Here is a 27,100-nt window from a genome sequence, read left to right as displayed (position 1 = left end):
ATGATATTAAAATGTATGTAAAATTGTAAATAGTATTTTATTTCAAGAATAATTTTTTTGCGGCTTGGATATTTTCAGCAGAACGTAGAGAAAACCTTCTCGCATCTGATCTATATCATATCTCATTTTTTTATTTTTTGTGGACTGGCTACTTTCTGCATAACTATGTCCAATTAGACTCATTTGCGAAAATTCGCGTTCACATTCACTTGAAGAAATGGTAATAGAATTCAATGCACATATTAAACACGATAGTTTTTCATGTCTTTTCATATGAGATGATTCAGGAAAATTAGCTTGTACTATGTAATAATACACGAACAATACTACGAAAAATGTTTCATCTAATTGCTTTTGAAACATTAAAAATACCGTGAAAAAAGGTACCAGAACGTCGTTTCACTGCGTTACATTACAAAAAAAGCCCTGATTATAAGTATGTAGTATAATAATTTCATACAATCGACTTGTCACCATTGCAATACATTTATTTTCAATGCTGTCACATAGTTTCTCATGGTGTAATAAAAAGAATATACACATCAATTTGCACTATTTATGGCAATTATGTGGGGTATGTTTAATAAATTCTAATAATTATATTACAAATCATACCCATATCTGGCGAATTCCGTATAAGCCCTCATGAAAAAGTGGCTCATGTTTCTGTCATTATCGGTCCATATCTGTCGATCGAGTTTCCATTTCTTGGGGAAGAATTCCACATCCATAAACGGTGCCCCGGTCAAAAAGTAGTGCTCCATATTGTGGGGAACCTTTCTCCATTCTGGAAGATTGAGAGACTCCACGGTGGTATTGAGGACATAGATATAAACCGGGACATTGTGCTCGAGAAGAATTTTCGCCATGTTGTCAGCGGGGGCGCGGTACAAGAAATCTGAGAGCAACTGCAAAGGACAAACAATTATTATTAAACCTAAGAAATTAAAGAAAAAACTTATTCACATCATGTTTATGTCTGATATTTCAAATTCGTCTTTCACCACATTGTACAATTCCGTATGCAGAATTGTTGTATCGCCCAAAGTATGCCAAAACCATTATGTTTGGTTTAGGCAGAGTATAATTGGTTTTTAAAAACTTACCAACACCATCTGTAAATAATTGTAGTCTTAGTTCAATGAAAACAAATAAGTTTGACTGACAATTTTTAGTGTGCACTATTTATTTCGGATCTTAACAGCCTACCTTCACCCTTTGCCACTGGTAGACAGATGACATCAAAATATTTGGCCACTTTTATTCGCCTAATAATATTGTTCTGTATTGTATCTCCCATGAAGCCAAAGAGCTCATTCTGAATGTATTTTCTGAAGAAGTGGTAGAAATGCCTACATCAAAGATATTCTAAAATAATTAAACATGTCAATTGAAAAACCAACATGAATACTTATTTGTTTTTTTTGATATCATTGATTGCATCCAATCAGTTAAACCACCCTAATTACTGGGTCTGTGGAAGAGTATAATATGTAATAATTTTACAAAACACTTACATGAATGTACTGTTCTCTGATGTGAGTTGTGTTGTGTGGGTTAGGCCAATACGTGTACATATATTTGATGGCTTCATATACGCCGATAGGATTGAGTGTATAGTTGTAACGCAGAACGAGTTCTCTCACTTTCTGGTCGAAGAACTTATCATCCACTTCATAGTAAGGAGACAAAGTTTCATTCTCATCTGGAAGAAAACATAAAATTTTATTATGTAATTAAACCTGCTATAATAACCATGGGTGTGAAAGCCGTTGTTGTAGTTAACCTCCCCACTAATACAGGCCACTTGTCTTGCTCCCATCAAAAAAATTGCAAATACAGTCAAAGTTTTATAGCATGTCACTTGCCGAAACGAATGTTGTATCTCTCATTCGCGATGAGAGCATCTATAAATAATAAAATATCCTATTTTTTACGTCCATAAAATGTTATGTCGAACAATCCGTGGAGGAAAGCGATAATGATATTCTTGTTTGCGAAGTGACAAGCTAGTGTGACAAGTGTTGTGGCTACTATAGGTTCCTATAAGTACTACATACAATGCAAAAACTGGATTGCAATAGCGATAAACAAATAATTTGGTTTTAACTGAAAAAATCCTCTCAATGAAAAGCAATAAATATGAAATAATGTGAATTTCTTACAGATAATATAAGCGGCTTCCTGCATAGTGACTCCCATCATGTAGGACAGGCCTCGGTTGAAATGTCCCCTCCTCAGCAACTGTTCGGGAGTCTCCTGGAGGAAGACCCAGTCCTTCTCGCGCCACCCCTCGTACCACCCGTCGCTCGGGTAAGTGAAGTTCACATCCAGGACAGGACCCCACGGAAACAGTCCAACGTGAGGCTGCAAAGAGCAAATATTAGTAATTTCATTTACTAAATGTGATTCACTTCAAATATTGTACAGTAAATGGAGTCTCCTGTTAATAAATTCTTTCTTCTTTTGCCATATCCGCCCCTTAACTCGAGCATATGGACACCACGCGGCGCCTCCAAGAATCCCTGTCGCTCGCCAGTCTTCTTGCATCGTTCCAGGTCAAACCAGCATCCCGTAGCTCCGCCGTATACACTCTGTAGATTGTATTTAGCGGCCTTCCAGGACGCCGGAATCCGGTCGGCTTGAAGAACAGGCAAGCCAGGTTGAAGTTCTCTTCTGGCATCCGCAGCACGTGGCCGAGCCAGGTCCAACGTAGCCTCTTCACTTTCAGCGTGATGAGAGGCTGCTTGGTGCGTTCTCTTATCTCCTCGTTGCTTCTAAAGTCATACCACCCGCACACCCAGTATTCATCGCAAACATCTGTTTTCGAAGCTCAGTATACGGTTGCTCTGAGCCTTCGTAAGGTGCCATGATTCGCTACCGTAAAGCAGCACCGTCAGAATGCAAGTAAAATACTCCACTATAAACTACCAAAAATGGTCAGAAATTCTCACAATATTCCCACTCCTTGTATGGATATGGAAGAAAATAAGTAACAAATATTACTTAGGTACTTTTAGTTATATAGGTAGACATACTACATGACTCAAACAATACTATATAATGTTCGGGAAAATCTAACATGCATTTCAATTTGACACTACTAAAAGTCAAGACCCAATTACATTGCCCGGCATCTAGCCTAACCAATGTTTCTACTTAGATACAATCACCCCAATAATTCGTATTGATATGTATATTTAATAGAATTTTTGAAATTGAAAATTAAAATGTCAATAGGTACCTACTCTAATGTTCTGCATTATAAATTTGTATTATTATTGAGATATTAACCTGAAATTCAGCATTTCCGATCTCATAGAAGTTCCTTCCCTGCTTGAGGCAGTTGACCAATTTCCATGAGGATTCGATGGAGCAGCCGAGCAGTTGACCGAAGACTCGGCTGGTGTTCTGGGCTCGGTATTTGTCCACAATAAGCGCCCAATCTGCCAAGGCCGATCCACTCTAATATCGTAATTAAATCCAAATTAAAAATATGCATTAATACTTTTGTGATCCTCTAAAATAGTTGTACATAGTTAGGTACTTAAAAGTACAGTTTAATTAAAATATATTATTTATAATTTCTTTTTCCTGATGAACTCTATATATGGGTCATGGACTTATACAGTATTTGCCTCCATCCTGATCAGTTCAGAGCCACTTCCCTCTAATTTTGAATGCCCAAGATTTTGAAATCCAACTTGACAATATCTCCGTACGAGGCCGACCAGGTTTTCATTCGCCTTCTGGCTTTCCCAACGTTAATATGTAAATTGTAACTCATCCATCTTATGTACATGGCCAAGCCATTTGTATTTCTGGAACCACCCTGGATGGGTCCGAAGATACCATGCAGCCTGCTCCGCTTAAATAAGCCTCATTCCATGTTTGTGGTCATGCACCAGGTTTCCAAGCCATAAATGACAACTGGTCTTATTAGTACTACATATATACAAGAGACATTTCAAGTGTCCGTTCAATTTAATTCATGTAGAGATCAATAATTCATAATATTTTATACCTGTGCGATGACTTTATTGACAATATCTTTAGTCTGTGGAGCGACCATGAGAAGTCCGGCTGAAGCGGCACCGGCTCCCGGACCAAACAAAGTGATGGAATTCCTGTCTCCATTGAAGAACTCTACATTGTCATGAACCCAACGCAGAGCCAGGGCTTGGTCCAACAGACCATAATTTCCAGGGGAATTCGAATCGCCAGTGCTAAGGAATCCTTCAAAATATGCAAAAATGTAGGTTAGCAAAATGTTTGAGTGACAGTATGAAATAATTTAATAAATCTGAATTGAGTCTAAAACCCACGAAAAACTTTTCATAATGTTGTTTAATAGTTGCACAATTAGCGTAATTTAATTTTAAGGAGGCCTCAGTCCAAAAGATGGAGCACAATTCAAACTGTATTTTGATTTAGGTTCTTGTTAATACAATATGGTAGCGTGACAGTAAAAAAAAGACACTATTATGGTCAGATATTTATGTTATGAAGTACTGTGTTAGCCAGCATTCGCAATACCATTGGTTGATTGTGTTTCACTCATATTAGGAATGCCTCCATATGAAACATGTGTGGAAGACAAGCGTGTGTGAGAGAAATGCAATTTCAATATCGAATTCTATAATAGGTATAATACATATAATTCAATGACAATTTGTAAGTGAATTTCAAAACCCAAATTAAGTTAAAACTAATGTGAATCTCACGGTTCCATTATTATGTATTATCAAGGCTGACTATATTCAAGCCATGTCAATAAATTGCGAATTACAATGGTATTTGCTTTGTCTTCTTTGAATGCAACAGTTACCATATTGCATTCATTGAAATTTACAGTTTCATGTCACAGCCTGATTATTATAGTGTGCCTTATATGTATATTGAAATTTCAATGTGACATTGTAATTACAGTGAAACCCCGATTCTACGGTTTTCAAGGGACCCTAAAAATAAAACGATAAATGTGGGAAATACATTTTTTTTTTTTAAAAACTCGTTTTTCTCCTGGATTTTTTGACGTCTTGAATTATTTTCAGTTTCTCAGCTAGAGTTCTAGTTTTCTTCATGGGGCGCATTTTAGTTGCGACTTATAAAAATTCGTGACACTAGATGTGAAGCAAGCCTGCGCCAACCGACCTGTGCAAACAAAGCGACGTGACTGAAAGGTCTATTCTTTATGTATCATAAACAATTCCACAAAAGCGAAATGAAAAATATTCAAATATAATTTATAAAAAACGGTCAACCGGGATAATATTTGTGACGGGACCATAATATTTAGACGATAGATCGAGGAAAAGGATAAATCGGGGCTTATTTAACAGTGTTCTTACGAGTGTTTGGGGGGACTTTCAAAAATGAACGATCCGTGCGGGAAAACGATTTGTGCGAGAACGGTAGATCGGGGTTCCACTGTAATGGCAGATTTCTTTTATAACTTTAGTACACTACATGTATAATTAGTACTTCAAGTAGTAAATAAAAATACCTAAAGCGCCAAGTCGGTAGTTGATAGACACAACAACCACATTGTAAAAGGCAGCCATTATGTGAGCGGGGAACGTGTTCGACGCCCCCTTGTAGAAATCTCCGCCATGTATGTAAACCATCACCGGATACTTTTGAGCCACTCCTGAAGCAGTCTGGAAATTTTAACCAAAACATTCAAATTATGTACAAATTGGTTTATTAATTTCTATAATAATGAACCCTGCGCACCCAAACACCTTCAGTTTCTGTCAATCAGTGGAGCAGAACACCTCATGACAATATCAGCCTCACGAGAGTTTTGTACAAGAACTTCTTGGTTTCTTAATCTTTATAATTTAAATTATTTAATTTGACCATAAGAGCACCAATCACTGATGATTATTTTGAATTTGATTGCTATCTTATTGTGACAATGATATAATGATGTAAATTATTTTTAAATACTTAACATATAAAGACTTTATAAATTATAATGGTTTTCGGAAAACACTCCAAGAGTTAAATGCATAATTAAGAGACTTCAAAGCAAACCCACTCGATGCATTCTCATGACCCTACTATTTCAGTTCTTACAAAAAGTCAAGAATTAATTTGAACAATTCAGCCAATTAAGATGTTAAGAGATCAAGCAATTATCCGTGCCCTGCGGTGACTGGCAAATTACTCTTTCCGTTACAGTGACCCTAGGCCACCTAAGCATCATCCAAATTCATTATTTACTTGCAATGTCTCATACTTTAATGTCATCAGCAGCATAAATTCTTATAATAATCATAATATGAAACTGATGGTCATAGCGCAAACTAGATAATCTTGATAATAATTTAAGTCTGCATACTCAAGGATTTACACTATAAAAGCATCATACCACTTTTGTTTTTCTCAGTTTGTTTATTAAACTTTGATATAGAACAGCTAACCATATTTATAAATCATCCAGTAAATTAAATAATAACAAGCTTTTTTTTTAGACAAACCCTGGGAAAGTGGCTTCACGGCAGTGAATTTGACAGTTTATTTCATCTTAGTCTAAATCTATATCAATTATTTGTAACCAAGCGCTTCCGAAAACTTTCTCTGTAGCACTCAAATTATACTGGTTTTTTCATGCCTTGGATTTATCACAAGTAAAATTAAATCTCTCTCTCACTCCCTCTTCTAAATGTCACTTTATGACTGTAATAAAGTATTATTTCACTTACATTGGGCGAAAAGACATTAAGATATAGGCAATCTTCGTCCATGTCTCGAACTCCCTTGGTGGCTCCGGTGAATCTCACGGGTTGAGGGCAGGCAGGACCGAAGTCGACGGCTTGCATCAGCTGCCATCCTCGATGCGGTCTCGGGGGCTATAAAATAATATTTAATGAAATAATTGTTTTTTACGTTGATAAAAAATATCCATAAAGTAAATCATTGATAGAATAATTAAGCTTCATAAAAAAATTGTGTGAAAAAATTTAATTGGTTATTTGAATTTTCTTAGGCATTAGAAATGATGTTGAAGATAACTTTCTACACATAATTATATGAAGTCTAAAACTATCTATGGTCTTTGGTCAATTTATGATAAGCACAAAACTGAAATTATTAATAGAAGAGGTTTGATCTTAATCTCTCTCTCTCTAGCCCGGGAAAAGAAACTGCAATGCTAAATGAAACAAAAGTGACCAGTGACGTTCCGTGGGGGTAGACAGGTCATGCATTGCATAGGGGCGGCGAATGAAGGAACAAATACAAATATTACAACTTTTGAGAGCAGTTTTTTTTAAACAATCACATCACACCCAGGCTTTGAGAAAACCACATAAACATATTGTCACCTCATTGGGAATCGAGCCCGGAGACCCTGGGTAAGAGCCCAGTGCCTTAATCACTTGTCCACGAGGACCTGTAGGTATATCTCAAAATTTCCAATATTGCGCTAATGCAGCATAAAAGGTTACACTAATCATTATAACACATTTTTGTATACACTCAATCAGTCAATTACATAAATTATATGTAATATGGCTGTAGCTATGTCCATTGCCAAGATTAACCCTAATAATTGAATTTGTTATGAGTGGATGGTATTGTTTTATTAATTAATACTTCCATTGGCCATTTTGAACATACATAGGTAATATAATATGTTCGATTCATAATTCGAGGTAGTGATGTTGCGTCAATTATTGGACATAGATGGGCATCAAAATATACTGAACCGCGAACTATCACAAAAATCGCGAATTTTTATGCGTCAAAATACAGCTACCAAAGATGATAGCTATAATAAACAATAGTAGGCATATCGTCGCTATAGGATTTGTTTCCCGAATATCCATTTTTGTCGAAATCGACATTTTAATGCAGTTCAATTTCTTTTATCGAACTCTACCGAAATCATTTATAAAAACAATATATTTTTATCTAGGAACAGAGATTTTTTTTTAAAAAACCCGAATACGCCATGTTAAGTTACAATTACTCCGTGGTTTTCTCCCGAATGTCCAACTATTCGTACCTGAATATCCAAGTTAATTTCAGTCGAAATATATCTCTGGCTGAGTGTTTATTTCCCGAATATGACTTTAGCCAATCAAACCGCGCTCACACCGTGCATCTCGCTCCCACATTCACGCTGTCTAGCTCTAAAACAATCACGCCCACTTTCATATTTTTCCGCCGTCTGGAGACTTCTTTCAAATTTCGTCTTATTGATATTGTTTTTAACGTTACTATTGTTTTAATAGTGAATTCATCAAATTTGAAGAGATCATTCATAGCTGATACACCACCATTTCGCCCTGAACGTACAATAGAGTTGTGGAAGTGAGTATTTCAACCTAAATAACTGCATTTTGTTTTGATAAATGACACAAAATCCCAACGGTTATATGAATTCTACAGTATGACCCGGCAACTACTATGACGTAAAAAATAATTATTATTTCAAATTATTATTAATCAAACATTGTTTGTCTTTATTTTACTTTTAATCTACGTATTTCTATGAAAATAAAGGCGATGCTATTATTTATTTTTGAATGCGCTGATAATTAATATTTTAATTTAATATGTATGTTAGTAACTATTTATTTGGTGGATATTATATACTTAGGATATTGGTACCTACCTAATATTAGCATCCAATGGTAATTAATTTATACATGCTATTATTTTGTGTTGTTGTTCCTTACAATAGTAAATATATAATATTTATTTGGTGGTTTGTAATAAGTTTAATTGTCAATTATAGAAATATATATATATATATATATAATAATATACAGATATATATATAAATAGATTTTTTTTTTTGGAAAACGTATTAATATAAAATTGTTAGCAAGTACGAGTAAGTACCATCATAAAATATTGGAGAAATGACCGTGACGTCGGTTAGTAATTAAAGTAGTAGATACCTTATAATATATTTTCTCAGAAGTGATTTAAAAAAAATATGTAAGTATGTTCAATTATTAGAATGGTACATTCTTAAATCTTGTGAAATATTCGTTCAATAAAAAAATAGTTAATTACTTAAAAACTATTTTATTACTTAATCCGAAAAAAAACCGAAAAAAGCGATTGCCGCGTGTTATTATTACATACGAACTTGGATAATTACGATCATTAAGTATTTAAATAGTAGAGGTAATTATTAACAATTATCGTGTAAATAAATATAACATTTGAGGCGCGTACTTTTTGACCACTCAGTAATCTGTGGGCCGTGCAGCAATACGCTACGGTCTTAAATCCCGAACGTCCATGTTTTGTCCCGAATATCCATTATTCTAAGAGAGCGCTAAAAATTTCCCGAATATCCACAGTGAGTACTTGTAAATAAAACGCATTTTCTGTGCATTTAATGACTTATACCAGTATATTATTCTTGGAATCTATTCTTAGATAATGTTGCAATCATACAGTATAGAAAGAATGATTGTTACATCTACTGATATTAAAATATACGACAATGAAATTTGTTTTTCGTCTCCTGTAAAATTGACATTTGGTCTATTCGGGAAACAAATCCTATAGCGACGATATAATAGCCTCCATGTTTAAAAGTGCCAACGTAAAGAATATTTTTTTTTTATAATTACCAACAGCAAAAACTCAACTATTGTAATATAAAAACTTCGTAAGATAAGATTCTCTCTAGATGTACTTGGTATATGATGTTTGTTTATTGAACTATATTGTTATTCTTACCTTAAAACGGCCCTCGAGTACAGGGGGTATGGCATAAGGTATGCCGAGGAAAGCGCTCGCTTCTCCGTGGATTCGTTCCACTGGTGTAGTCCATGGTCTGTAGCCAGAGTTTGGGTCAGGATTGTCGTACATGTACACCTGGATAGGAAAATTGTTCAAAATTAATATAATTATTACGTCTGTTGTTTTTTTTTCTTTTATTTTGTTAACTGTCAATTCATGGTGGAACTGCATTATATTGTTGTTTTTATTTAATAAAACGCAATTTTTTTTTTTGTAGTACTTATTCTTATTATAATCAAGAGATTAGGACCGGTTTCGTCCGCCTCAGAGGGACATTTTCAACCCTTGTTTTGAACAATTGTTGTTTGTTGAAACTTGTTGTTTGTTTTGTGAATTGTTGAAAATGTCCCTCTGAGGCGGACGAAACCGGTCCTTAAAAGTGGAATAAGTACTACAAAAAAAAAAAAAATTGCGTTTTATTATATAAAAACAACAATATGTCTGTTGTTTTTTTAACCATTATTATATGAAAGTTCCACACAATCATATGGAAGTTGAAGATTTAAACAAATTTTCAAAAAGGGTGTCGTTTATGTGTTTATTATTTCATGTGCACAGGGAATAAGTACCACACCACAATTGTCCAAAGTTTCTTTGGTTTTCTACATGTTTATTTAATGTGTTGGAACTTAGACCATAACATAAAAAGAAAGACGTTAGATTGATGCCTTTGGGAATTGGCACATTCTAAAGACTCCACTCAGGATAATTAATATCTCCATTCTGAAAAAAATTAAGTATACAAAAAACTGACTGTCTAAAATGTCTCCAGAGAGTTCCGCAGTTCTTTGGGCACATAATTCGGAAAATCTAATCGTCAGTGAGGTCATGATACTCAACAGTGAGGGACACAAAAAAAAAAACGAATGAAGATGCTCTTTAGAGTTCTACCTATCTCTAAAGGAAGAGTTTTATTGACACATTTTACGAGCAATGATTGTACTATTCGATTTTACATAGACATAGGATTTGAACCCACGGTTTCAGAGGCAGACAATCCAGCACTCGTCCAATAAATAATACCGATATAACATTGTTAAATTGGTATCTACTGGCATTGCCTTTTGTTTTTCACCCAGTCAAATTAGAAATTTCCGACCATGAATGTGGGAATCCAGTTAAAACAATGCAGTTATTATCAAGAAAATCAGAAGTAAAAACGTACCTACCTATTATATTTCTCACTAGTTTTGTCGTCTCATGCAAGTAATTAAAATCAGCCTTCCTTTATTTAATATAATAATTGTTAAATAAATCACAATACAGCTATTTTGTTCAAAAGTAAACAAAAATAATTTATTAGTAATGTGTTATTTATTTAACTATGTTTTAAATAAAAAATGACTTACAAAAATATCAATAAAGTATCAATAAGTATGTAAAAAAAAAACAAAAAGATGCACTTTAATTATGTAATTGAAACCAGATAAACAGTGGCTCTCAAACCTTTATATTTTTCTGAGCAGCTAATACAAAATTTTCCCCTCAAGTGTTTTATTTTATGCTTAGAAACTTAGAGATTATAAATAATTTTAATAGCAATAACATATTATGGTAGTTACCTTGAATCCCTGGACCTGACCATAGTTGGTGGTGACGAAGACATCTCTGGGAAGTTGACGAGAATCTCTTCTCTCCTTTCCTTGCAGATCTTCTCTCCATCCTGAGAGGACTCCGGGGAATATTGCATCGGGGTTGTTAGGATCTATCGGTGGCTGAAATAGAGAAGAGTTTATTTTAATCACAGTTTTAGGAAAGGTAACCATCATAAGCTTCAGATTCCCAGTGCCTTAGTGTCTAGATTATGGTATTCAGCAAAGATAATAATCTTACAATGTATTAAGTAAATGAAATTTTGGGTCAATAGTAAAATCACAGAACAGATTAATAAATAGAATTCAGATAGGCCATAACCCAATTCACTACATTTTGACGCAGGGTTTTGAATGTGTGACTGTCCTACGAAAATTAACCACAAATTATAGACGTGCAATGGTGTGCGTTGTAACCTCCAAATACCTACACCAATATTGGATGAGTATCAGTGAATAAATCGACAGCAGTTGTCAAAACGTAGGACAAGCGTATTCTTGACACGTGTTTAAGTTTATCCCATATTATTCTTCCACACTCGAGATCGGTTGCCATTATTTCTCTGAGTAAAATACTATTAAGTACATCATCAGAATAGAATATTTATGTGGGTGATTCATGTAACTCAACAATTTGTGAATTTTCTTTGAACATAGCCCACAGAACCCTGGTTTGGAATAACTGGTATAGATACTCACTTGAAAACTCTTAACGGAATAAACTGCTATTGATTGATTGTAAAAATAAAATGTGTGAAGAAATACAATAATAATAACTGTGTTGGTATTTCTTTAATAATAATTATTGTCGGCACCATGACGTGGTGTCCGGGAAGCAAAAATGGGTTAATAATAAAAACTAAGTAAGTAGGCACATTGATAAGGAATATCAATCGAATTTTCTGGAAAAATCATCCAGAAAATATCAAAGAAATAATATAGACTATAAATAGATTCATCCTTCATTAAAATATTGACTTTTGTGAGATTTGATGTTGAGGTGACATCTTAATATGTTTTACTGGTTTAATCAGTGCGTGACGTCCCTAGGAAAAGTGGCGCCCTTAGACAGACTGAAAATGCCGCCGAAGATATTCATAAATTGGTGGAATTATTGATTTGTATTACTAATTTTTCTTGGTATCAGAATGCGTTTTACAACTTTTAATAACATAGGTACCTAATAACAAAAATACTGCGTGATCCATTTATATTTTTAAATATTTCTGACGATATTAGTTTTTGCACGTATTGTTAATCAAATCACACATTTAATATTTAACGCAACGAAAAATTCAATTTATTTAAAAAATTCAATTTTCAATTTATTTTTAACATATTGTGGACATTACAAATTATAAGTTTAAGACGTTCACAACATGACATTTAGAAACAAAGAAATATAAAACAGTATTACATAAAAAAAGAGATAGATAGTATGTTATTAAACAGTAGAAATATGTACATACAAAAATATTAATTAGATAGGTACATGGAAGTACACCGGATGAGTTAAGCAGACCCTATTTTAAAAATTTATAAAATAACGTCCACCTATACTCATCCTCACGTAGGTGGAATATATCAACACCCGAAGCAATTTCGTTGAACATAGTTATCGCCCTCCCAATTGGCATTACCAGTGGGGCAGGTTGGTTCTGCACCTTGGGAGAATAAACAACTGATGTTCTCTATTTCTAAGATAGTTATCAGGGACTTATAACAGGGAAAAATATACTTCCCATAGATATAGTAAACACTATTAAGTAAGTAATAATAATCAGGGAACACAACATCAATGATCTGTTCTGTGTGCATACCAAAGAGATTGATTTCGGGCAAGTGTTTTTTGTACATATTATAATAGCAGAAGTCTGTGAAAGACCGATGTAATGAATTATTCTGTCTATCAACTTCTGGATACTTTTTAGTGTTTTTATGGAATGAATGCATTTTAGTAGTACTTAGTATACTTCATCAAAACAAAAAGGCTTTGTTGTTGATTCATTTCAAAACAACACAATATGCGTTATTTATATTTTAATTATGTTTAGAACTAGCTGTTTCGCACAGATCATTATTTAAAAACCTCAACCAGTAGACTGAATTTATTTTTTAATCAAAACTTAAGTAATATATCGCATGCTATATAATTGTATATCTGTATTTTTTAATTCGATTTATTCCCCCTCGGGTCTGCCGCCCTTTGAGTAACTGCCGTCCATATGCGGCGCATAGTCTGCCTGCCCCTACGGGACGTCAGTGTCACTGTCTTCGATAATACCAATATATATTGTACGTCATATTATTAAAACAAGACAGTTGGAAAATTAACTAATAAAGGTTAACCTGCTTTTATGTTATAAAATACATAAGTAATTACATTAATTACATAACACTTTTTGCAATGATGTGAATAAATAATGACTAAGTACTTACATAGTATGTCCCTGCACTCCCTGTTATTATAGCATTACCTATCTATGTAATATAGGTAGGTAATTATTTAATTTATTTTGTTTATTGAAATGAGTCACTACTTAGTAACTTTTGTACCTATTTTATTATCTAACTATTTGAATTAGTCACCATCGACATCACTAATAAATGCACACCACAAAATAATATTGAATAGCAAGACGATGATAAAACCAACATATTATTATGTATGTGTCTAGTGATAATGTTATTCTTGAAAATTTGTAATAGGTTCCGAGAAATCACATAAATTATTGATTATTAACTGTTTACTCATCATTCATGAAGAAAATTTTTAACGGTCATCATAAGAAATCATAATATGCAATAGCGAATAGGTACTTATAATTAATTTATTAATATTATTAGGGAAACTCGTGAATGATTGTTATCAGGTGAATCATTCATTTGTCACGCTGACAACTTCCAATTGGGTTAAAGGGGGGGGGGGCTGAAGAGCTCGAAATTCAAATATAATTTAGTATAAAAAGGATCTCGGCGTCGTAAGTACGTTAATTTAAATCGATCTTTTCGCAAAAATCACTAATCATCGGAGATTTTATTTCAAGAAACATTATTATTATAATTGATATTGTCTGCCGCTGAACATTATTATTATTTTATAAACACCTGCAAGATGTACGCCGATCAGAAAACAGGGCTGTCAAAATAATATTATGAATTAATATTTTTTAAATGTTAATTTCATCATAGTTTTTAATCAAACCTGTGCAAGTACGTACTGATAACTTGGGTGGATTTTGTAGCAAACATACTATTGATATATAATACGGGTATATTATTATTATAACCCAATTCAAATTGAACATAGGTTGATACTCAAATACTATTATAGTATGTTTATGATTTCGAGAAAATAATACGATGGTATAATTAATCCATATCAATTATTTGAAAACATTACATTCGCACTTTGCAAGATAACATCAAAATGTGTATATAGGTACTTATCTAAATGACAAATGACATTCATGAGTGAGCACGGCTGAAAGCTTGGAAATGTGTTTTTTTCTATTTCAAAATCTTTTAATTGTGTATTATTTTATTACAGATTCAAGGCCAACTTCATATAACTAATAAAAAATACTGTTTGTTTCTACGAATAAAAAAAGACAGGAAGTAAGATGTGTACAAATCACGGCAATCAGAAAGGCCGGCAAATATGGCCGACAATGCGTGATACACAAACATAAAATACACAAAATTACAAACACATTCGAAGTTTGCCGCACACGTACAGACCACGTGATATTTGTTTACGCAAAATCGTCGCTTTTCAAAATGGCGAATTTGATTGCCAGATTTTACTGCGATGAATCAGTATGTTCCTTCTTGTCTTTTTTATTCATAGGTTTGTTTACTATGCACACCGAGAAATTTCCATTTATAAAATCGGAAACGATTTTTACAGAAGAGTTTTGGAATATAATGCAACCAAAACTGGAAAAAATTCTATCATGGGTGTTGAGTTCCTGAATTAGTTAACCCCAGGTCCATGCTACTACGTGAACCACAGTGGATATTAAGCCATTTCCACACTGGCAACCTCATTAAATTTTACAATACTTACCATAATTGCGATAATTATTAATTACGATAATCATAATTATCGTAAAATCTAACGAGGTTGCCAGCAACCAGTGTTGCCATATTTGCTATGCTGATTATAGTACAAAGGCGTAAAAATTATAGTATTTCTGTAAAAAATATAGTGCAGGAACATTTTTCGGCTCGAATCCTTTAAAATTATAGTATTTTGGCATATTTGGCGTAAAATTATAGTATTTTGCATTTTTTGCAGCGTCAAAATTATAGTATTGTACTATAATTATAGTACGGTTGGCAACACTGCCAGCAACTTAACTTGTTGCCAGTGTGGACCCGGCATTAGATGCACAAAACTTAAATAATATATATTATAAATAAAAATTTAAAATTATAATTTTTTATGATTTATGTCTTCGACAGCCCTGATGAAATATGAGTCGGATCGAGTCATAGAGCAAATTTATTGACACAAACAACTTTGACACGACCTTTTTATATTAACTATTAGACCAGATATTATGGACCACATGTTAAAAAATTATATTTTCAATTCTCAGGGCCAATTCTGTAGAACGTCCCCATTTCTGAAAAGTCCTGTAACGGAGTAGGTACTAACATCGGTTCGGTTTTTCTTGCCAGACCTAGTTAGCTTGCAAAATCTGCATTTGGCATATCATGGCGTTAAATCTACCGTATGTCGACATCGTATATAATTTATGTAGTTCCAACAAAAACCATGAATATTAGGTACACAAGATTTGCTTGAAAATTAACAGATATGTACATACTTATTATGTTTCAACAAATAAATGTTAGGCACATAATATTTTAGTGATTCAATGGTGTTTAGCTGTAGGCATGCTTTATTTACTGGTTGCGAAGCAATAAATTCTTCTTCAATCTCTACTCTCGTAAAAACCATGATTATGAGTTATATTTTTGAAATGTTAGTTTCTAGCCATTTATTCTGCCATCGAGTTTATGTTCTTACCCACTCTGGCATATTTTAGCGAATGACAGTGGGCAACACTGGTTCCACCGAAGAACACAGGCTATTCCTCGAACATTTTTTTTAAAATCATGTAAAACAAAAAATGTGTACATAATAAATCAGAATTCAAGACGAACACAAAATGACATTTAATTTTTTTTAAAAAATAGCTGGTTCTAATCAAACGAGTTAAAAAATACATAGCAAACATTACCCTCATAAGAGAAAAGAAAACAAACATGAATAACGTTAAACAATAAATTAAAATTTCAAAATTATTAATTGAAAACCTGATTTATAAATGGGTACAAGATAATTTCTACATAACTGATTTTAACATTTTTTTTAATTAGATCTGGTTCTCAAATGACAAAAATAATTAAATGCAAATACATTGACATATTTTCTTTGTGCTTATTAATGGTTTTGGTATGGATCTACAGCGTGGAGTTCTCTTGAATCCCGCTGATGTGTAACGCAAAAAAGCGTTACGAAAAACCGACGCCTTTCGAACGTCAACTGAAAGTCTCGACAACTAACGTCTCCTGAATACTAACTATCGGATATTTCGCCCTGTGATAATGGAAAAAAAAACAAAATGTTTCACTTTCGTCGCGTATGCTCGCTGCACACTCATTTTTTTAAGAAGATTAGACATTCAACACCCTGCCCTATAGACGAGAAAGGGGGAGGAAGCGAAGATCATTACAAAAACTCAAGCCCTGAATCCAAAATAATGTATTAATTTAAAAAAAAAAAGTGAACGAGATTTCTAAACACCCGCGGGATTAGATCTCAAACCCAGTGAATTCAAGCACGCCACGATTATCTTTGCGCTACGGTGGGCGATTTAGTTCTCGCCTGTTTACCATTATTTTAACAAAAGAAAATATAATATTATCATACATCTTAATAACAATCTGCTGTGGTTATTAGTGCGAGTCTGTAATAATTCAAATGATTTATTGTGATTTACAACATTATTAGACTAAGCTAAATGTTTATAACAGAAAAAGAGCAGGTATTTTGTGAGAGGTGTCTATGTAATGGGAAAAAATCGCAAAAAATGCGATGATACGTCTTCTCTATGGAAGAATCGGGGTATTTCGATTGCCACAAAAATGATGATTGTGCAAACATTAGTGTTCTCTATATTTTTATACGCAGTCGAGGAGTAATGGACCCTGAAGGCAAGTGAGCGGAAGGCAATTGATGCCTTTGAGATGTGGCTTTGGCGCCGAATGCTTCGTATTTCTTGGACGGAACACAGGACGAACCAGTCAACCATCCAGAGGCTGCAGATAAAGGAACGGCACTCTGCAGTTTTTTGGACATATTGTCCGGCGCGGACCGGACAACCTGGAGAGACTGGTGGTTTCTGGTGGCCTCCAGGGAAGGCGAAGCAGAGGAAGAGCATCCGCGCGCTGGAGCGCCCAAGTGAAAGAGCTGACAGGCACCATTCATTCTGCCCTGAGAGAAGCGGAAGATCGAGAAGGATACAAAGTCTTGGTCGCTCAAAGGATGGCAAAATAAAAAAGTGTTCATGGTCCCCACCCATGAGTGTACGACCAAGAAGAGTCTATGTAATAAAATAATAGAGTTGATATCAACAAAAATATTTTTTTAATTTTCATCGGTTTATTACGATAGTTAGTGGGTAGGTACTTCCCATAGATAGATAATCTCAACAAAGTACAATTTAATTAGTAATAGTAAATACTTAATCGGTATACTGTGGATATTCGACATTGACATTAGTCATAATTGAAATGATGCCTACAATGCATGATCTACGAATCTATATTTCACGATAAGGATACCTAAATAGATAGATACCCCAGAGTAATACTACTAAAGAGTAAAGACATGGAATATTGTCCAACTCTATACCTAGGGCTGTTTTCTGTGGCCACACAATAGCCTCAATAATTGGCAATAATTATTTTCGGGACTAATTGGGACGGAAGTAGATACCTACCTACTCCATTTTCATCTTTTTTATATTTGTTCTTATAACGATATTATGACTAACTTCAAACCCAGACAGTAATCTATCTACGACAGGGCTATGTGTCATTATGCTCACCTACCAGCCATCGTAATTGGCGGAGGCTCTTACTCTAACTCACATCTCTATGTTCTTCCGAAAACGTTCTCATATAGCGGGTTTGTTCAGGCCATCGTACCAACACATTCAAATATTGTAACATTACTGATATAATTTGATAATTGTATTCCACCTTCCTGAGACAGGACACGGGTTACGGTTTTTTTCTAGATGCCTTTATGGATATCTCGCATTTACTATCGAGTTTCTTTAAGGACTTTGGCACACACTCGATGCTAAGTCAAAGGAAATTTGTGCTGCCTGAGAAAAATGCCTTATTGAAAACAATTATTCGTCCACTCGCATCAGGTATTGTTAATTTGAATTCGGCCAGGGTCTATGAAACCACCTTACAAAGACCCTGGAAAATTCTTTGTAGCGCGAGGCCGTGGAGATTCACGTGAACGACCAGCAACCATGTGCAGCAAAAACTTAGAAATTCATATAATATCCATCGCACGAAGGCATACATAAATATGCTCAGTTAATAAGTGAAAATGTTAATTTAACTTTTTCCATAATAATAATAATATATAAATATTAGGTACACATGTCTGAGTTTGATCAAAATGAGATCAAAGCCGGCTTTTGGCAGAGATGTAGATATTACATAATCATAAATAAAGACCTTATCCGGTGTTCGCCATGTCTACATCTGGCTTAATTTATTGCGAACATAATTGCAACAGTGCACATTGTACATTCATGCCACTATATAGCGTGCATTATATTAATTTACTCCAGTGCTGTCAAATTTTCCAATTTTTCAAATGTATTTATTTTACTTACATATTATAATAAACATGACAATTATAAATTCAAAGCGTTCACGACATGACATAAAGGGGTGCCGGACAAAATCCCGAAGGCCGAAATCCTGAATGCTGAAATCCCGAATGCTGAAATCCCGAATGGCCGAAATTCCGAAAGCCGAAACCCCGAAGGCCGAAATCTCGAATGCCGAGAAAACAGTATCTAATAATTGCGCAATCTTAATACTTATCTTGAACTGCGCAAATTTTACAAGAGAGACAAAAAACCATTTTTTTGTAGAACAAATGGGTTTTTGTCTTAATAAATGGGAATGGGACGATTTGGCACCGCCAACTGGCCTCCGCCGATTGGCCTCCGGTAATTGGCCGCCGGTACAATCGGACGCCGGCCCAATTGGACGCCGACCCAATTGGCCTCCGGGAGGATTGGGCGCCGCACAGTTGAATTAAATGCGCAAAGGAATAGACGTACGTTACGATTTGTTGGAGTAAATAAGCAAGTCAATTTAATATGCTTCTATCTTCTCAGTAGTTGTACCTTATACATTTCGCGCTTGACACATTTTTAATATAGATTGAGAATGATTATTATGCCTTATGATGTTTATTAAAAGAAAATAATTCTTCCCTCGCTAAAACTTAAAGATGTGCATAATCAATTAATTTATTGTGTATACATGGGTACTTACAACAAATATTAAAAATAATGTTAGATGTTAGAATGAAAATAACATTATATTTCAGCGTTTTATCGACTTAATATTATAATAAAGCTTAAACATGTATATTATTATGCATAAATGCGTATTTTAAGATAGTATGAAATTACAAACAAAATATTAGGTACGAGGGTGGGTCAATAATTCCTTAGAAAAAAGCATTAAAACAGTTTTTATTTTTGCATTTTTTTTATTTCTCAACATAATCTCCTTGGAGCTCAATACACTTGGTTAGACGTTTTTCAATTTTTTTTAAACCGTCAGAAAAATAAGTTTTCGGAAGGTCCTCAAAATAAGCATTTGTCCGATCGATGACTTCTTCATTTGAAAAAAAACGTTGTCCACTTAGCCATTTTTTTAAGTTTGGGAAAAGGAAAAAGTCACTGGGGGCTAAATCTGGCGAATACGGTGGGTGGTCGACCAATTCGAACTTCAATTCTTCAATTTTAGCCATTGATCGTAAACATGTGTGAACACGGGCATTGTCCTGATGAAAGAGGATTTTTTTCCTGTATAAATGAGGCCGTTTTTCTTCAATTTCGTTTTTTAGCTGGTCCAATAAAGATGCATAATAATCCCCTGTTATTGTTTTTCCTTTTTCCAAATAGTCAACGAAAATAATTCCACGTGCATCCCAAAATACAGTAGCCATAACCTTACCAGCTGATTTTACGGTTTTCGCCTTCTTTGGACATGGTTCGCCTTTCGCAATCCACTGCTTTGACTGTTCTTTCGTCTCGGGAGTATAGTGGTGTATCCATGTTTCATCTACAGTCACAAAGCGACGAAAAAATTCATCCGGATTGCGTTGCATGAGCGACAACAGGGCTTTAGAGGCCACGAGGCTGCGTTTATTGTCGACTGTGAGCAAACGCGGCACCCATCTTGCAGAAACTTTTTTCATGCCCAATTTGTCATGTAAAATAGAAATGACGCTACCTTTTGAGATCCCTGTAACCTCAATTATCTCACTCAACTTTAATCTTCGGTCACTTAACACCATATCGTGGATTTTATTGATCATTTCTGGTGTAGTCACCTCTACAAGACGTCCTGAGCGTGGTTCATCCTTTGTTGATGTACGACCACGTTTAAATTCATTTAACCAGTTATAAATAGTTGCAAGTGAAGGAGCAGATATGCCGTGAACTAAATCCAACTCATTTTTTATTTCCTTTGCTGTTAACCCTTTTATATTAAAATGTTTAATAACAGCTCTAAACTCAATTTTCTCCATTTTTGTAAACAAGCAAATTTTTTTTTTAAATGTACGAAAATAAAAAACAACAACCCGACCAATCTGATTGAAACTTCGCAGCATACTGAATCGGTAGTGCCGCTGCATGAAAACAAACCGCCTACAGTACTAGTCGCGCCACCTGTCGGCTTTTCTAAGGACTTATTGACCCACCCTCGTATGTTATCTGCTAAGTATAAATGTTTCAGTAGTTTGATTAATAAACTACTTAGGTACTGGGTGCCGGACGCAATCCCTTGCTTTTTCTAATTCTTACATCTAACATTATTTTTAATACTTGTTGTAAATATAAATAAATACCCATGTATAGACAATAAATTAATTGATTATGCACATCTTTAAGTTTTAACGAGGGAAGAATTATTTTCTTTTAATAAACATAAAGCATAATCTTATTCTCAATCTATATTAAAAATGTGTCAAGCGCGAAATGTATAAGGTACAACTACTGAGAAGATAGAAGCATATTAAACTGACTTGCTTATTTACTCCAACAAATCGTAACGTACGTCTATTCCTTTGCGCATTTAATTCAACTGTGCGGCGTCCAATCCTCCCGGAGGCCAATTGGGTCGGCGTCGAATTGGGTCGACGTCCAATTGGGCCGGCGTCCGATTGTACCGGCGGCCAATTACCGGAGGCCAATCGGCGGAGGCCAGTTCGCGGTGCCAAATCGCCCTAGACCCATAAATAACTTATCCACCATTAATTACTAGTGATCCTAAGATTCACACGTCGTCATTGAACATATTTATATAAAAATTACTTACCACTTAAAACTACTTGCCAACGGACCTAATAAAAATAACAATGTAAATATCTCCTCCCTATCCAATTACTATTTAAAATGACAGTCATGAGTGATGACACTGATGACTGATGAGTGAGTACGAGCATGGTTTGAACAATTGGTTCAATTGGTTGAACAAGTGGCTAACATCATTTTCTCGTAAAAACAAAAGCCTGTTAATACAAACCTCCACCCTGATCTTATTAGGATCGGACATGGTATAAAAAATACTTATATAGCCAGTTCTTATTTTTTCCTATAAACCCATGATTTGCATTGCCAAATATCAATTAATAAACAGGTAAATATACTACAGGTAAGTCACATTATTAATATTATCTGTACTTTTATATCTATCTACCTAGATTGCGTAACCTATCTCATTTTTATCTGATAAGAATGACAAGTCCGATAAGGAGGATGACGTATCTATTTAATATAAATTACACATTTATGGATCTATACCATTTAAATTAATGTAGTTTCAATAAATAATCATTTCAGATTATTTTGGCTCATGCCGCTTTCTCTTTATTTATAATTTAGTTAGACCATTCATGTGGGATATCTTGATTTTATAAGGGTATCGATTATAAAATTTTCTTAAAAAAATATAATTGTTTAATCGTAGTATTTCTATGTTATACCTACACGTAAATAAAGATGTAACAATAGCGGCCAGTGTTGCCAGGACAATATGTCAGAGTTGCCCTAAGGGATATGCTTTGAGTCACCCCATCCCACCCACATGCCATGTATAATAATATGTGGCCGCGATTTGTGCACGAACGCCTTCCATAACGCTATAAACGTGTATTAATAAAATTATTTTAGTATACCACACTTCCCTGTCCAAGACAAAACCGCACGGTACTGATGTAATAACTCTAATAATAATAACCATGCACCGTCGTGCATAAAGAAAAATTTAGAAAATAATAAAGAATTTTAACTTGCTCTGCCGTCATCTATCTTTGGTCATTAGTGACATTAATTATCATCTGTACCCGTGTACTGAAACTTTCCCAGAGCAGGAGTTCAGTCTGGAGTTGTAAGAGATGAATCTAAAGAGGGATCGGAATTATTCTATCCTCCATACGGCCTCAGTAAACTTTTCAAATGCCTCAAAGTTGGCCTTAGTTGATAAGTCGGTGTGGCCAGAACTGTGTTCGTGAATGTGTTCAGCGTATGATAGCCGTGCCCGCATGTGCATTCCAACCCAGGTTTTATCAAACATCAAAGTCACCGTGGTTGGCCAGGAAACAGCTTAACCAGTTCGTTTGTGTCATTTGTCTCATCTGAAGCCTGCAGGACACATTTGGAAAAAACAGATACGTTTATCGCCCCTTGGTGGATGCCAACCATCTTGACTGCCATGCCAGAGTGCTATCTAGTAGACGAACGTGCTCACCGTCTGCCTGTAAGAGTCATCCACAGATATTGTGAGAGGCGTCAGTTGTAATGTAACCCTGGATGGTACAGTTGATCCCGCCCTCAAAAGAGGGGTGATCGATCCTCGTAGTTGGATGTGCACGTCAAAGGGTAGCACTCCTGCCAGGATATGAAACGCATCTGATGACGTCGTAATGTAGGATTTTGTCAACGAGATCATCAAGAAATGCTCTCCGTTAATTAAGGCGCTTCTAACTTTAGATAATTATTTTATTCTGGGATGCCATGAGGCGTAACCGGTAATTTCCATAAATATTACATAGTACCTATATGACCTTAAGGACATATTGAGAAAATGCAGTGAGGTCCCGTGGGGGACAGGTCATGCGCTGTATAGAAGCGGTACACGAAGGAACGCTTATAAACACTGCAATTTTTGAGAGCAGTGACGATTTTCAATGGAGCAGTTACCCAAGACTTAGGTCGCCATGCACTCAAATGTGCTTTGACTGAATTTACATGACTTTAAGTTAAGGTACCACCCCTCAAGGGAGAGATGAGCACGTAGAGGCAATATTAAAAAATGTAGTAAATAACAAATTAAAGCTAATACAAAACTGCCGAACATTCTTAATGAAGAGATCTTCACGTTGGCAGTATGACGCCGCAAATTTTCCAAATGCAATAAAATTGGCCTTTGTGACGACCAAGTCGGACGATTCTATAGGCCTAACAGCTGGTTGAACCGACTTGATCAGCTCTTCCCTTTCCGTACACATTTTAGGACATTCCCAGAGGATGTGGTTTACCTCCTGTATTTCTCCGCCACAAGATAGATCACGAAAAAGATGGATTGACTATTGACGATGGTCAAGAGCCAATGAACACCTGTGTGGAAGAAGCTAAAGTCGTCTCTGGGATGTAGAGCCGATAAAGAAGATCGTATAATATGCAATACCTATGTATTAAATACGCCTAGGTATATTATGGACCTACTTATTCAATACACAATATTAGTTATGAATGTTATGATCATTCTTTGAATAGCTAATAACGGAGTTCTACTTTACTTCTTATGGGAATATTATTAACCTGTTATCTTAATCTAGATCGCTACTGATTTTTGAATACCTACACTTTACCGTTGTTTATTAAAAAAAGACCAAAAAATGTATTGAGACTGTTTACTGTTTCTCACCTGATTGAATCGAAACCGGTCGTCCAACGGCACATTTTCATTGTAGGGAAACCTTCCATGAGGATTATTCCGTGGAACGTATTGAGTTCCTGGGGGTGGCAGATTTGGTCCATATCTTCTGTCTTTGTAAACGTATGTCTGATAATCACTGTCACCTGGATTCGGGGGCACATATATTCCGTTTATCACAATCTCTCTGTTACTAGAACCAGGGTTCGATTGCGAGAAAACACCACACAGGAAACACAAACATAACAATGCGACTGAGGCAGCCATTATTCTGTCAAAACAAAACACTGCGGGCGGGACCTGTCCAAAAAACTCGCCACTACGGACGTCGCATAGTTTACCTGTGCACAGGTACAACTGATTTTAAAGTCCACGACAGAAACTTTGAAACATAACCAAACATTATGTAGGAGTTAACATAACAAAAGTGAGAATAAACACTCACTTTTATTGCGTCTAAGACAACTTAGATACTTCTTAGAAACTAGAATACACCTTTATGACTAAACAAGGCACGCGTAACCATCAAATGGAATGCAACGATAATTTTAACAGGTAGCTAAATCGTTGCCACATCACGTTCGTGGCGATCACAATGTAGGTTTTATTTGCACTATATTTTATCACAACTCATTGAAAACAGAGGAAAACTTGTTAAATATGTTTATCTTCTACGGTACGACAACGCCCCTCAGTCGATCGTGCAAGTAGGTACGAAAACTTCTATCAACAAAAGACTGATTCTGTTGCTTGGTGACCAATGTCTTTCCGTTGGACAACGGATCAAGCGCCATCTATTGGAAAAAATGCATTTAAGTATTATTAGGGTTACCAAGCTATAAAATTTCCATGTTTTAAGATTTTTTCATATATAACATATTTTCATATTTATTTCTTCCGTACACGATAAAAGGAAAATTATACCGTCTCGTACCGTGCCTTTAATAAACATATAAGCCGAGTATTTACTTTGCTGCTTATAGAGCAATATATTATACCTACCCAATATAAAATAAATAAGAATTTGTATAAGATATTCAGGCGCGCACACGAGGGGGGGAGGTTTCAGGTCCGGACCTTTCGGGTTTATGCTTTCAGCTAACCAATATGGAATATACCTTAACATTGTTTATTTTTTTACTCAGTGGGAAGGTGTATTTAATTACATTTCTCATCGACATAATATGACGTCACACGATTTTGGCTGTTTCTAACTACCCCCCCCCGCCCCCATCGTCATATTTCGTCACATAACCTTTTTGTCTATATTATGTCACATTTTTGTCACCCTCCTAAACGTTGAAAAACAGAAAAACAATATAGTTATCCTTAAATCCTCTTAAAATTTTGGTTTACTTTGTGACGCCACATTACCTCTGATGCCCCCCCCCCTCGCCACAAAATTTAATGGCTTACCTATTAAAGGTATTAATAGTACATTAGTTATCTACTATGGATTTTTACAAAATAGGTAAGTTTTCAAAATATGAAAAAATATATACCTCATCCTTTATTTAAATATTAAGGTTTTTTTACCTCTTTTGATTGTATTAAATTCATATATTAAATAACTACATTAATTGACTACCTGCATTAATTAACTGTATTCGTTGTCATTGTAAAGTTAGCCATTGGTGAGTGCGCATAGTGCCTGAAGATGCTGAAGATGCTGAAAAGCGAAACTCAAATCAATAATTAGAAATTAAATTCAAATTCCATCAAGTACCCTCGGTCGATAGTATTATTTTTTAACAATTATTATGTAGGTATATTTTTTTTCTAAATTGACCCCCATTCTATTTTTCTGTGTGCAAGCCTGATAAGATATGTTCAGATTCATCAATAACCAAAATCCTAGTAGTTGCATGATAAGTACAAAATTATTATTTTATTACTTATAAAGGTTTTAAATTAGCTAAAATAGCTCTTTGCTCTTTTACTATGATACAGCGAAACCGAAGATCTGAGCGATTAAAAAAAATATGGGTTAACAGCTATGCAACTGAAAAGTTGAATTATCCGTATGCCATATTAAAATTTGATTTATTTTGATACATGGGTAATTAATAATAAATAACAATAACTTTACTACGACAAATGTGGTAAAAGTTTTGTTTGCGTATGGCAACATGAAACTTTCCATCCAAGTTTTGAATGAAAGCGTGGGTAGGTAGGTACCTAGTACCGACATTTTTTTAAATTTAATAATGAAATAGCCAATGTTTCTTTATTGGAAAATGAAAATGGTTTTGTTTTTCATGACACAAGTTGTTCAACGTTCATTGTAAAGTCATTAGCACTAACTGGACATTAATAATTGGGTGGGAGAGGAAGAAAATTTTATGTTAGATAATAATATTTTTGCAATAATTAGATGTTAGCACAAAACTATAGCGTGACGAACTATAATTATTATTAAGGTGAAGCCTTTACTGAGCCGTCTTTAAAGA

The 27,100-nt window shown here is 34.8% G+C and overlaps 1 protein-coding gene across 2 annotated transcripts in view; it reads right to left on the bottom strand.

Annotated features, from left to right (window-relative positions):
* Gli (carboxyl ester lipase-like protein Gli) overlaps positions 1 to 25,430 on the bottom strand; it is a 37,694-nt gene extending 12,264 nt beyond the window's left edge. The window contains exons 1-10 of one of the 2 annotated variants that reach the window (XM_085946978.1): positions 24,642 to 25,430; positions 11,337 to 11,489; positions 9,712 to 9,849; positions 6,711 to 6,857; positions 5,507 to 5,660; positions 4,025 to 4,236; positions 3,295 to 3,465; positions 2,166 to 2,367; positions 1,518 to 1,705; positions 616 to 908 (exon numbers count right to left, since the gene is read on the bottom strand). In XM_085946978.1, coding sequence (XP_085803104.1) covers positions 616 to 908; positions 1,518 to 1,705; positions 2,166 to 2,367; positions 3,295 to 3,465; positions 4,025 to 4,236; positions 5,507 to 5,660; positions 6,711 to 6,857; positions 9,712 to 9,849; positions 11,337 to 11,489; positions 24,642 to 24,917 — 1,934 coding nt within the window. In that variant the 5' untranslated portion in view covers positions 24,918 to 25,430. The remainder of the gene's footprint in view (positions 1 to 615; positions 909 to 1,517; positions 1,706 to 2,165; positions 2,368 to 3,294; positions 3,466 to 4,024; positions 4,237 to 5,506; positions 5,661 to 6,710; positions 6,858 to 9,711; positions 9,850 to 11,336; positions 11,490 to 24,641) is intronic. The other variant, XM_085946979.1, reaches the window with a different exon arrangement.
* Between the last annotated feature and the right edge of the window lie 1,670 nt (positions 25,431 to 27,100).

Source organism: Rhyacophila brunnea, unplaced genomic scaffold (genome assembly GCF_057557595.1).
Source record: "Rhyacophila brunnea isolate RB1 unplaced genomic scaffold, BYU_Rbru_1.0 scaffold_2, whole genome shotgun sequence".
NCBI classification, from domain to species: domain Eukaryota; kingdom Metazoa; phylum Arthropoda; class Insecta; order Trichoptera; family Rhyacophilidae; genus Rhyacophila; species Rhyacophila brunnea.
This window is presented reverse-complemented; position numbering and strand designations above follow the sequence as displayed.